Source organism: Drosophila novamexicana, unplaced genomic scaffold, assembly GCF_003285875.2.
Source record: "Drosophila novamexicana strain 15010-1031.04,08,12 unplaced genomic scaffold, DnovRS2.1 tig00000008-arrow-pilon, whole genome shotgun sequence".
NCBI lineage: Eukaryota > Metazoa > Arthropoda > Insecta > Diptera > Drosophilidae > Drosophila > Drosophila novamexicana.
Window position 1 is genome coordinate 3809860 of NW_020824765.1, and position 12828 is coordinate 3822687.

A 12828-nucleotide genomic window follows, 5' to 3' on the forward strand; every position below is an offset into this window, starting at 1 on the left:
TTACATGCCCCGGGTGAGGCTCGAACTCACGACCTTAAGATTATGAGACTTACGCGCTGCCAACTGCGCCACCGAGGCCATGTACACATGTACGTTTAAGAAAATACTTTAGTCAGAATTGTTCTAGAAGCATTCAGTTCAACTGTAAAGCTTTTTTATATGCTTAGAACAGTTTTGAATTATTTTGTAGGAAACCAGCAGGCGCAGCACGAGCTTTGCTTGAGAATTGGTTGAAAAAACTCCACTTGGCTTGTATAAGTTATTGGCAAAGCGTCCACCACCTGTCCCTTTGGCGCAGAGGATAGCGCGTTGGACTTCTAATCCAAAGGTCGCGGGTTCGATCCCCGCAAGGGATGACAAATGTGGCCATTGAAAAGGCCGCTAATTTTTTTTGCTACTAATTTTATTTTTACTTTACAATTTTAATTAACATCCATTATAACTTAGGTAACAACGCCGCAAGCTAATTATGCTTTCGGTTGCAGGGATGGCGACAAATTGCGCTCCAGGACGGAGCTCGTTAAGTGCAATTTTTCCACATTGCCTGCATTTTCTATAAGGCTTTCGTCAGTCTGGCGCTGAGAGCGAACCTCTTGTATGGAAGCTATAATAAAAATAGGTAAAATTAACGGCATGTTATGTACAGAACTAAAAAGACACTCACGACTGTATGGCGTGTATTTGTCGGACATAAGATTCTCAAGATTGTAGCCAATAAAACCCACGACGGCTGCAACGGGCAATGTAATGTAAACAGCATTGCGCCGCAAAAGTGCCATTATCACCGGCCACATTTTATGTTTTTATTTGTTAACGAAATAATCCAAGCGACCAAGTTCAGGCGGAAAAGACAACAAGTATTCGGCATACTCTTGCCAAAAAGTACTAATTTTGGGCTCACAAACGGTCACACTGTTGCGCCGGTGAATGGTGAATTTCAGTGCTCATTTGTGGCCAAAAGTATTTTTGAAAAACTGTCATAAAATAACCATTTCAATAAGCAGCAACTTAAGAAATGTATTTACAACACAATTAAAATTGGCTATGACAAATTTTTGATATGTAGGAAAATAAAGAAGTCGAATCTCTTCAATTTAACTTTAGCCGCGCACTTTTGATTTTGTTTTATCGATATATCGCTTATACAAGATTTTTTAAAACAAAGTTCTCGAATTGAATTTTTTGACAAGGAAGCTTTAGCTTTTATAGTGAATAACTTAGAAATTACATGATTTGATTTGATTTATTTGTTTTGTCATAGGAAATATAGTTATTAATGATGTAACAAAATAAATCAGCGATGTATCGATTCTTTACATTGCCAATGCAATTATTATCAAGATTGCATGAATTGCAAGCTATCTCCTTCAATTTGCAGCATAATATTTATTTAGAATAAACAACTGTTTCACAAAGTAAATTGGAAATCGATCGCAGTTATTAGCGTATATTTATATTGATGTTAAATAACATAGCCTGGTACTTTACAGCTGACCTTGCTGTTAGTGGCTTATCGCATATTGCAAGTCGCCAATAGAGATGAGCAGAAGCAAAACACAGCTGACTTGCATCGATTCATCGTATTCATCGTTAATTATGGCTATCTCGAAATTTTCACAAGAAAAATAAACATAAACAGAACAAAGTTAGAGCGAGACGTGTAAAGAGTGGTAGAACAACGCATTTAATATAATTGCAACATTTCATTGAGATGTTGCAATCGCACAGCGAAATCGCAGTTCGAAGAGATAAAAAACGAATATATAATTGTTGAGTATGTTTGTGTACGTTAAGCAAGTGTAATGCGTATAAAAATAACTGCAAATAACGATCGAAAAAAATACGAATGAAAATGCTCGACAGGGAAAAAGTTATTTACGCATTAAGAACCAGTCGGGTTAAATACAGTTTCACATTGTTATAATGTATAATTATAACGACGCGACAGCGGCAGCAGCAACAATATCGCATAAGAACAAAGAACTCCAGTGCATTAACTACCAATTGGTATAACAACAACAACAACATTAACAGCAGCAGCAGCAACAACAACAAGCAGGGCAGCAGCCGCAGTGCGACGCATAATTTCCTGCTTACCCACACATATACACAAGCAGACACCAAAGAGCGTGTGCTGTTGTGCGCGTGGGAAGGGGACGCCGTAACGGCCGGCCAACAAAGAAAAATATCTCCACACAGATAGAGAGAGAGAAAGAAAGAGGGCAACGACAGCAATTCGCGGCGCATAAAATGACCAATTCGAACCATCGTAATCATCGAATCGATGTAAGTAGATGTAACTTATGAACAAATTGTATGCAAGGAAAGATATGTATGTACATATCTATATTGCGCCATTCGCGCGAAACTCGTCATAAAACGCAAAGAACACAGAACTTTGTTTATTCACATGTGGGTGTAGACTCAACTTGTATTGGAAGCCAGTGTGAGAATCTAGTGCTTCCTTTACTTTGTCTGGTCTGCCTTACGGGCTGGCTGGGAATGCAATTTAAACGCAGTGCCGACAACAATCAGAGCAATAAAAGCCAAAATCAAACAATAAACAGCTTCCTTGTCTCTCATTGGCCATTTCACTTAAAAATATTCAAGTGTGTGTGTGTGTGTGTGCGTGTTGTATGTGTGTGCACATAGTTGTTGCTCTTTTGTTTGCGCGCATCAGCCAAAACAGTCACCCACACACTCGCAGACTTGCACTCACTCACACACACACCCAAACTCCAGACAGTCAGTCAAACAAGATTGCCGCCCTTTGCTCGGCTTGCCCCCGCTATACGGTTGCAGTTGTGCTATGCACTCACACACACACACTCGCGCGCACACACACATGGATGTACACATGTATTTCCTTTTTTGATTTCTTTATATTTTTATAGCGAAGTTGGTTCTTTGTCAGAACAAAATGTTGCCTTTGTTGGCGCTGCGAGCTGTTGCTCCCAAGCCCGTACCGCTCCTAAAAGTGTAAGTGGCTGCTACCCAACCCCGAACTTGTGTCTCTGTTTGTCTTTTTACACAAGTTAACAGTGACTTTAGCTAAAGTGCAATAAACTCGTTGCCGTTGCCATTGATGTTGGCGACGACCCTGCTGCTGCTGCTGCTGCTGGTGCCCACCCAGTCTGTCCCCAGCTAATGACCAGTGTCGGGAACCTCTTGCTTTTGAAGTCTTCAATGTAAATAAGAACTTCCACACGTACACACATACAAACGGACGTAACGTACATAAATAAATATGCTAGGGTAAGAGTGTGTTTGAGTCAGCGCAAGTCGCCAAATTGGAGCCTGAGTGCAGCAGTCCCCAGCCCGTAACTCGCTCTCCTGTAGTTGCCAAACCCATGCTAATTGCCGAGGGGAGGGCGGCTGATTTTGATTTGCGTTGTGGCTATCGCTCTCAGCTGTCTAAAATAGATTAGGAACAACTGTATGTATGTGTGTGTGTGTGTCTGTGCTCGTTTACAGTTAGTTTGCGTCTGGCTGGTGCTGAAAACAAGTTAACAGCAATAATTATAAATGCAAACATTGACCGCAGGGCTTTTCATTGCGAAAACAGCTGACATGAAAGTGCAACTGTCTGGCAGCGCTGTGCATGCAGCTAAAAAGTGAATGCATATGTAGATATAGAGCGATTGATGGTGTTGTTGGTGTTGGTGTTGGTGGCGCTTTAAACGCAGCAGTGGAATTTAGTTGGTTCCATGCCGACATTTGTTTTTGTTGTTTGTTGTCAAACGCTTGCGCTCTCTCACTCTCGCTCTATCTTCGGCTGACACATGCATACATACTCATTCATACATACATGCTCTCATTGAGACTTTCGTGTTGTTATTTTTGCGGGTGCATTGCACCGCCCCAAACGACGCCCCCGCGCACGCAACTGGCGCGCGCTCTCCGGTATCTTTCTCTATGTGTGTATGTGTGCATGTACATGGACTTGTCTGTGTCAGTGTGACCCCACATGCATTTTCGAAGCCCGAGCGCAGCGCATTCGAGCTTCAGCTGCTCGCTCGCTCAGTTACCATTCTGCGCTCCGTTGTTATCCATGTCGACGCTTTCCTCGTTGCGCTCGCTGCTGCTGTCATTGTCTCGCGTGTCTGCATTTACTCTGGTTGTGTAAATTTGGTTTTTCCAGTGCAGCCAGCCACATTAAAACACATTATTTGCGTAAAAATCTATGCGATTCTATTGCTGAAAAGTGAAAAGTGCGCGTACTATGTAAAACGTCGCTTAGCTCAAAATAAGGAAATTTAGCAGTAAAATAAAATAAACCAATGGTACTCGCAGTTTTTTTTTATTTACATATTTATTGTTTGTTTTTGTATTTTATTCCCTAACTGGACATGCAAAAAACTTGAATCTAAGTGTACATGTGCGTGCGTGTATGCGTGTGTATGTGAGTGTGTGTGTGTGTGTGTGTGTGTGCACATTTCAGTTTATTACATTGACTTTGTTGATTTTTTCGTGCTTTGCTTAAAAATGATTGGTGTTTTTTTTTTTTGTGTCGTCAGCTGTTCTCTGCTCTTTATCGCTGTCTGTTTTGCGCTCAAATGGTAGTTGGCCGAGGACTGCTGCAAATGGGAAATTGTTATGCTTTTGTAATGTACATATGTATATATGTATGTGTGTGTATGTATGTATGTAGCTGGCTATGGTGATAAGGCTTTATTCTTTCTCATTGTTTTTATTGCGTCTCGCTTTTGATTGTTTTTTGTGTGTTCGCATAATTCTTATAGGTATATGCATACACATACATGCATACATACATACATACATACATACATACATAGAGCGTATGTAGCACAGATATGCGCACAGCTGACCCACTTTTCGTTGACCTTGTGGCCTTCGAGGGTCCATATAAAGACTGTCATATGCCTTGTACATGCATCAGTATGTATGTATGCATGTATGTATATAGTACATGCATATGTATGTGTATGTATATACAGTCAGGGGCTGGCTATCAGTGCAATAGCAACAGCGAGCGTCTCACTTGAGTTAACAGTTAACTCACAGCTGACTTGCTGGCGGATTGGGCTCTTTGATTTGGCCATGGCTTATATAAATCCAGTGCGCCTTACATACGTGTACATATACATAGATACATGCCCACTAATGCCAGCACTCGAATGTACATACATATGTATGTGCATACAGAAGTGTATTTAGTTTTTGCTCTGGCCATTACATTCGTCGAGGTCGTAATAAAACTACATTGTGCTGTATGCAGAGTGAGCATTTTAAATGTTGTTTACTTTTAAAGACGATCACACTCACACACACTCGCACACACACACACACCCTTGCCCACGCGCTCTCAACACCTTTCTCCTTATCTCTCTTGCACCTACCTGTTCCGTTCGTTTGCTTTTTGCACCTCAATTGCGTTTACAATTCCAATGGGTTTTGAACACCACGCCTCCCAGCTGTACGTAGAGCTTTTCTGTTTTTTGGATGGACTTCAGCTATACGTGCCCAACAAATCCAGGTGTTAACATGTACGGAATCACGTATTACATACATACATACATTTTTGTGCACGAAACATATGCCACGAGCTGCACGACATATGTAAATGCGCTCATGCGAGGGCAGTTTCAAATGTTGCAGTGCTTATGTGCTTTACTTTTATGTACAGTAATTATTTAAAACAGAAAAAACAGTTCGAATGATTGGAAAACAGAAATGCATGCTTTTAAAGTCCAATTGTATTGCGAAATATCCGTTTACCATTTTGTGGATGGTATCAAAATGAATTGTTGGTAATCCCATTGATCGATTCCTGAGTCTTTTAAGTTTGTACAGATATTTTCTGCGATGTTCGAATTCAGCCAAATGAGTTACTAAATCTAAATCAACCTTAGGTACAAGTCCTTGATTATGGATTTGTTTTAAATTGTTATTTGCTTCAGTTTATTTTTATTAGTTTGCTTGCTTTAGCTTAAAATCAATGTGGTTTCAAGTACTTCTGAAACCAACCTCGTAAAACTTATCTAATTTTCTGCAATCTGTGTGACCGTCGCATCTCGTTGTGCCAAGCGAAAAGTGTGCACCTAATAAAGCGAAATGAATTGAAGCTATTTAGTTTAGTTTAGTTTAGTTTAGATGAATAAGAACTTGGAAAAAGGAATTCGGCTGTGAAATGAACTCGTACGAGCTGTGATAACTGTTGTCTCTCTCTCTCTCTCCCTCTCTCTCTCTGTCTCTCCCACAGTTAAATGCTCAGCTCTAGTGTTGATAAATGAACGCTGATTGAGTGAAGCACTTCCATTGTGCTTACTTTTCATTTAACTGCATAGCAACATTTACATACACATATGTACATATGTATAAATGTGGTTTCGTTCTCAGTAAGCATATGTACATATGCATAAACAGTTTTAAGAGTTGTGCTCAATTTGCCGCAAAATGGGCGATACCTGTATTCATATGGGTAAGAACCATATAAGAGTGTGTGTTTATTTATATCAAGGCCGTATTCTGTGTGCCATCATGCAGCATATGTCGCGTACATAGATATGTACATACACATATGTATGTATGTATTTAAATAAATGTCAATTTAATTCAAAAGCCTTGTCGCTCATCGCATGCTCCTCCTCCGCCAATCAGCAGTTTTTAGATCTTCAATGTGACAGTTGGCAGCTTTATTGATGCTTAATATGCATAAATGTTTTCTACATACATATGTACATATGTACATACACACATACGTATGTGGTGCACGTGCACGTATGTATGTGTATGATTTGTTAATTAAGACACAATTTGCTCGTTGATGAAATGGAAAAGCTTCTTTTATTATAAATGAATTGATTTATTTTTATTGTTATTGTTTCTTCTTTAAACATATATTTAAATGTATAGTTGCAAGACATTGCTTAGTTATTAATTAACTGTATCTTTTGGGACATGGCATGGATTCTGGGTTCAGAAACCAATCAGCTGGTTTGTTGTTTGTTTTACTGTAGACGATCGATGATTGCCTTTTTTAAATTGGCTTTGATGATTTTTCATTTGAGCTGAATGCCATATATTTTCAATATGTACATATATAAGAGGGGTAGAAGTGAGGGGGGGGGGGGGGTCACATGGTCATTGACTGGTCGTCAGTTTTGGTTCTCAGTCGGAGGCACAACGCAAAGCGTGCGAGTTGGGCGCGCATACATATTTGAATTATGTGCGAAAGATCTGTTGCCTGTCCGTATCTGTTCGGTTGAAGGCGAATTCAGAATTCAGTATGCACATACATATACATATATTACATTATAGAGAAATCCATTTGGATTGTCACGCAGCGACGTCAACCTTGGGTAACACTTTAATGTATTTTAATATGTATTTCTGTTGTTCTATTTCTCACGTGCGCGCCACGAGCAGCTATAAAGCAAAAGCTAAACCAGAAATCGAGAGAAACGACAAAAATAAAGCGATTTAACAGCCAAGTTCCTGGTGCAAAGCAAAACAACTAAAACAAAAACAATCAAAAAGTGCAGTTGCAAAACACGATAAGAGAAGCGTTTAGCAGCGACAGCGATATTCACAATTAATTAACGCTCTTATTTGAAGAGAGCTCGCCGCAGTCTCTTATCCATATATTTATGGTTTGTTTTCTTATTAAGCAGCAGTAAAAAAAAATCACAAGCAAGAGCGGAGAGGAGAGGTACGTGACGCGACGTACCAAAATACGCAATTTGTGAATAATTTAATCGTGCATTCACACGAAGACACGCAAACGACCGCGAACAACGGAACACGTCTCTCTCTCTCTCTCTGTAAAGAGTTGAAGCTGCTGAAAACAACAACTGCACAGCAGGCGAAGGCAAGACTAAAGCGACGCTGACGTGCGCCTGCTCGCACACTTGCGAACAACGCTTGATGTTTGCGCGCAGTGGGATTAGCGCTGCGCCCAATGTGGGCAGCGGCAGAGGCAGCGCCGACGATGGCGGTGGCGGTGGCGGCGTCGGCAGCGGCAGCGGAGGCACTGCCGGCAGCATTGAGCTGCTGTGTCCGCCCAGTGGCAGCAGCAGCATCAGCGGCAGCTTCAGCAGCAGCGGCGGCACCAGCACAACGGCAACTAACAGTACTAGCGTGAGCGCGTCAACGCCGGCGTCAGCTGCGGACTCGCTTGGCGACGGCGGCGAGAACAACAACAATGCGAATGCCAATCGTAATCTGAGCTTACAACTGAGCAGCAACAACAACTATGCGAACAACAATAACAATAATAATCACAGCACAAACCTAATCAGCGGCATCTGCAGCAGCATTTGGCGCACAGCAACCTTTGGCAGCGCTGCGCCTGTCGCTAGCATAACGGCAGCCAACAGCGGCAGTGGCAGCGGCAGCGCCGCCAGCGCCAGTTACTCGTCCTCCAGCGCGTCCTCGATTTCGCCAGCCGCCGCCGACGAGGTGTGCGTTGTGGAGCAGCAGCAGAGCAGCAACCAGCGCACGGTGGCCACCAACACCAACAGCAATGCAGCGCAGCAGCAGCGCACACAAATACAAATGCAGCTCGACGGGGAGCAGGACGAGCCCGTAAGATAAAACACGAAAAAAAAAACAAAATAACAGTTAAATAAAAAAATCTGGCTTTGATTATCGTTTCCACTCGATATGGCATCTCTCAGCGGTCATTCATCAAGGCCACCATTTTGTACATTGCCCACGCCTCGCCCTCGCCCTCGCCCCAGCCTTGCCTGCATATATCTTTGTTGTTTTCTCTCTCTCTCTCTCTGTTTCTCGCTCTCTCTCTCTCTTTCTCTTCGTCTCGAGCATTGTTCATAAATTAATTTGTTCTTTTTGTTTGTTTTTCGGAGCATTTTTGGGGCAGCCTCAATTAAGATCGGAGTCAATTGTTTTGTTTTGGCACAGCAAATCCATCAAGTTTCTATTTTAAAAAAATCACTACCCATACATTTACATATATATGCACTTGTGTGTGTGTGTGTGTGTGCGTATACATTTGCTGATTGTGTCGCATTTCGCATTCGCAGCAAACATTCCTAGGCGCCACCGAACTGGACGATGAGCTAATCAAACAACTGCCAAAGGAGGTACTGCTGCGCGTTTTCTCCTACCTGGATGTCGTCTCGCTATGCCGCTGCGCTCAGGTATGTACCGCACCTGTCCCATAAGTCCATTTTGATAAAACTCAATTAATTGCCTGGCATTGCAGGTGTGCAAATATTGGAATGTGCTCGCCCTGGACGGTTCCAGCTGGCAGAAAATCAATTTGTTCGATTTCCAACGTGATATTGAGGTGTGTATTTGTCAGTTGCAGCTAACATTATTCTTAAATATATACTAATTATATATATACACCTGACAGGGCCCGGTAATTGAGAATATATCGCAAAGATGCGGCGGCTTCCTCAAGTCGCTTTCGCTACGTGGTTGTCAATCGGTGGGAGATCAGTCCATCAAGTAAGTTTTTGTCTATAATTCAATATACTTTAATACGCAAGAGTTTCAAGCTTTTTTACCTCGCACTTTGTATACCCTGTAACTGTAAATTTAAGTTTTGGAAATGGTTTTGCTCTGGTGTCAAAATTTGAAGAAATATAGATGCTTAATTATCAGCTAGAAGAGGAAGCAATAAGGAACGCTGCCTTCGCCAAAAGCGCACATGTTTAGTTACAGGGTATTCCCGTTAACAACTTAACAATTCTTTTACTTATTTAGAGAACTTCCATACAGCTTAAATTTATATTTCGCATTGCTCAAAAGACTTTCAATTTTTTTGACAATATGAGTATTGATTTGTGGCATTCAAAAAGTATCTTATAACTGATCGATTATGTTTGCAGAACTCTAGCGAATCACTGCCACAACATCGAACACCTGGATCTGTCGGAGTGCAAGAAGATCACAGATAACTCAATCACAGACATAAGCAGATACTGCAGCAAGCTGACGGCCATTAACCTGGACTCCTGCTCGAACATAACAGACAATAGCCTCAAGTATATATCGGATGGCTGTCCGGTAAGTTGAGAGTAAATTTTCAGGCTGTCAATTGCCAATTCGAATAATTTGTTATCGCCCCGCAGAACCTGCTCGAGATCAACGTATCCTGGTGCCATCTAGTATCCGAAAATGGGGTCGAGGCTCTGGCGCGCGGTTGTGTCAAGCTGCGCAAGTTCTGCAGTAAAGGTTGTAAACAGATTAACGACAATGCCATCACGTGCCTGGCCAAATACTGTCCCGATCTAATGGTGCTAAATCTACACAGCTGCGAGGTAACGCCCCTTTGACCCAGGCACCATTAATACCCTATACGGGTCATGTGCGTGTGTATGTTTGTTTGACTAAGAGAGAATAAGCTAGACACAAGAAACTCTAAAAAGATTATATTAGACCCTCGTACCTTATGTTAATACACTTTCACATTATGTTTTCCCTACAAATGTAATATATATTACATTTAATGCATCCCTTTTTCCCCAACTACTCGTCCCTGGTAAGATGCAAATTTCCCCATTTGACCTTGAATTTTATTTCCACTCTGCGATGTGAATGTTTCGCAAAAAATGTATTTGATATTAGATATTGATATTGATTGATGAATAGATATTTGTAAGTAGGCTCTAATTGATAAAACAAGTTTTCTAACGTTGACAACCATCTTCCATTTCCAATGATTCACTGTTTCCGCCGATTTTCCACCCTTTGCGGTGGAATGTGGATTCATTCAGGTCAAACAGTTAGTCAGTTCGTCAGCACAAACATACATTTTATTAATTTAAATATATATAATTGATTTTTGGATTATTGTCGCAGACCATCAGCGACTCGTCCATACGGCAGCTGGCGGCGTGCTGCCCCAAGCTGCAGAAGCTGTGCGTGTCCAAGTGTGCGGAACTAACTGATCTCTCGCTGATGGCGCTGTCCCAGCACAATCAGCTGCTGAATACACTGGAGGTGTCCGGCTGTCGCAACTTTACGGACATTGGCTTTCAGGCGCTGGGCCGCAACTGCAAGTACCTGGAACGCATGGACCTGGAGGAGTGCAGCCAGATAACGGACCTAACGCTGGCCCATCTCGCCACCGGCTGTCCCAGCCTGGAGAAGCTGGTAAGCATCCAAAAGATCAGACCGTTATGCAAATCAACTAAATGCTTGCTCCACGCACTTCAGACGCTGTCGCACTGCGAGCTGATTACGGACGACGGGATACGGCATCTGACCACGGGCAGCTGTGCGGCGGAGAGCCTATCGGTGCTCGAATTGGACAACTGTCCGCTGATAACGGATCGCACGCTGGAGCATTTAGTTTCCTGTCACAATCTGCAGCGCATCGAGCTCTTCGACTGCCAGCTCATCTCACGCGCGGCCATACGCAAGCTGAAGGTGGGCGTGGCACTTGGAGTCTTGCGCCAATTGCTAATCTCTTTGTTTATTCTTTAGAACCATCTACCAAATATCAAGGTGCACGCTTACTTTGCGCCCGTGACCCCGCCAGCCGTGACGACAGGTCACCGGCCACGGTATTGTCGCTGCTGTGAGATTCTCTGAGATACGGCCATTGGCTTTGCCAGACGGATAATGCGCAAATCTGCCACGGACTGATGCTGGCCTCTGTGCATCGTTGTGATTGCCATGCTCGTAAGCCTGATCCTCATCGCGATGCTGTATTCCTTCGGTCTGCTTGACAGCGTCTACTGAATGAAGGCGGGCACCGAGAAGACAGCAACACAAACACACACTCACACTCACACACACACACACACAAATATAGCTGTGTATAAGCAAGATTCTAATATCGATAATTAAGGATCCGAAACGAAACAAAAGAAAACAAAGCAAATTGTAACACGAAATTCGTAGTCTTAAATGTACCCAAGCTAACTTTTAGTATTTAGTTTGCGCGAGAGTTTCAAAAACTCAACTTCAACATGTAAAATTGTGATTATTTTATTTAATAATGCTAAGCTGTTATGTTAACTAGACAACCTTTAATTCTTTTTGTTTCTCGTATGCATTATGTGTATTATTAGATATTTCCTTTTTTTGTTTGTGTTTCATTTTGTGTTTATCTCTCACCGAATTCTCAATCAATCAACCATGCTACCAAACATGTCTGAAGTATGTACATAAATACATATGTATGTATCTACCCTGTAATATTCTCTGCGGGTAAGCTCACAGATATACAACACACACACACACACGCATACGCATACATGTACTCAACCAGCTTGAAGCGTGCATGTTGTTGCTATAATTATGATTTTAATAAGTGAGAGCAAGTGCATATTTTACTATATAACTGAGATTTTAATCAAGTCTAAACATGTCGATAGAACCACAAAGCGTTCACCCACACACACACACTCACACACTCATCTTGCAGTCAGTGAAAACTTTAGGCTATTTCCGAATAACTGTTGCTATATTCCGGTTTTTTTTTTAGTGCCAGCTAAATCATATTTAAGCATATATTTAACCTAGAGCATTATACTTATAGTTATACTTATACACACACACATGCGTACGTATTATGTATGTATGGCTGCACACACAATGTCAACGAAATCCAAATTGTATATTACACCAGAACAAATCGAAACACAAATAATAAACATTAACAAAGGGGAAATAAAAATAACCGTTCAAGTGCAAGCATGTCTTTTACACACAAACAAAACAAACAAACAGATGGATCCACGTTTCTAAAACACAAATCTCTCATACAATATATATGTATACTTAGTACATAAAACACATGATAAATAAATCTATATATATACATTATGAGAAAAATATATATATATATTTAATTATATAATATACACACGTATAATTGTCTATTTTGTA

The 12828-nt window shown here is 41.5% G+C and overlaps 2 protein-coding genes and 2 non-coding genes across 6 annotated transcripts; 2 read left to right on the forward strand and 2 right to left on the reverse strand.

The window, feature by feature from the left end:
* Nucleotides 1-5: 5 nt before the first annotated feature.
* On the reverse strand, nucleotides 6-78 carry Trnam-cau. The gene has a single exon. It is a non-coding gene; the product is annotated as a tRNA-Met (tRNA).
* Nucleotides 79-283: 205 nt separating this feature from the next.
* Nucleotides 284-356, forward strand: Trnar-ucu. Its single transcript has one exon. It is a non-coding gene; the product is annotated as a tRNA-Arg (tRNA).
* Nucleotides 357-385: 29 nt separating this feature from the next.
* LOC115760254 (small integral membrane protein 12-A) lies at nucleotides 386-875 on the reverse strand. The gene is made up of 2 exons (XM_030701518.1): nucleotides 665-875; nucleotides 386-604 (listed from the first exon to the last, which is right to left on the reverse strand). Exons 1-2 carry the CDS (start codon nucleotides 792-794, stop codon nucleotides 468-470), a joined length of 267 nt encoding a protein of 88 aa, XP_030557378.1. The 5' UTR covers nucleotides 795-875; the 3' UTR covers nucleotides 386-467.
* Nucleotides 876-1603: 728 nt separating this feature from the next.
* LOC115764252 (F-box/LRR-repeat protein 20) lies at nucleotides 1604-12757 on the forward strand. 3 transcript variants are annotated; one of them, XM_030707174.1, is made up of 10 exons: nucleotides 1604-2286; nucleotides 7390-8547; nucleotides 9006-9122; nucleotides 9188-9271; nucleotides 9341-9435; nucleotides 9819-9996; nucleotides 10062-10250; nucleotides 10792-11085; nucleotides 11149-11361; nucleotides 11419-12757. In XM_030707174.1, the coding sequence occupies exons 2-10, from the start codon at nucleotides 7888-7890 to the stop codon at nucleotides 11524-11526; spliced, it is 1938 nt and encodes a 645-aa protein (XP_030563034.1). In that variant the 5' UTR covers nucleotides 1604-2286; nucleotides 7390-7887; the 3' UTR covers nucleotides 11527-12757. The 3 variants fall into 3 exon arrangements, with proteins under 3 accessions (XP_030563034.1, XP_030563042.1, XP_030563049.1); XM_030707182.1 differs by lacking the exon at nucleotides 7390-8547 and having other exon boundaries at nucleotides 1612-2286; nucleotides 11419-12756; XM_030707189.1 differs by lacking the exons at nucleotides 1604-2286; nucleotides 7390-8547 and adding an exon at nucleotides 4035-4283 and having other exon boundaries at nucleotides 11419-12756.
* Nucleotides 12758-12828: the final 71 nt, after the last annotated feature.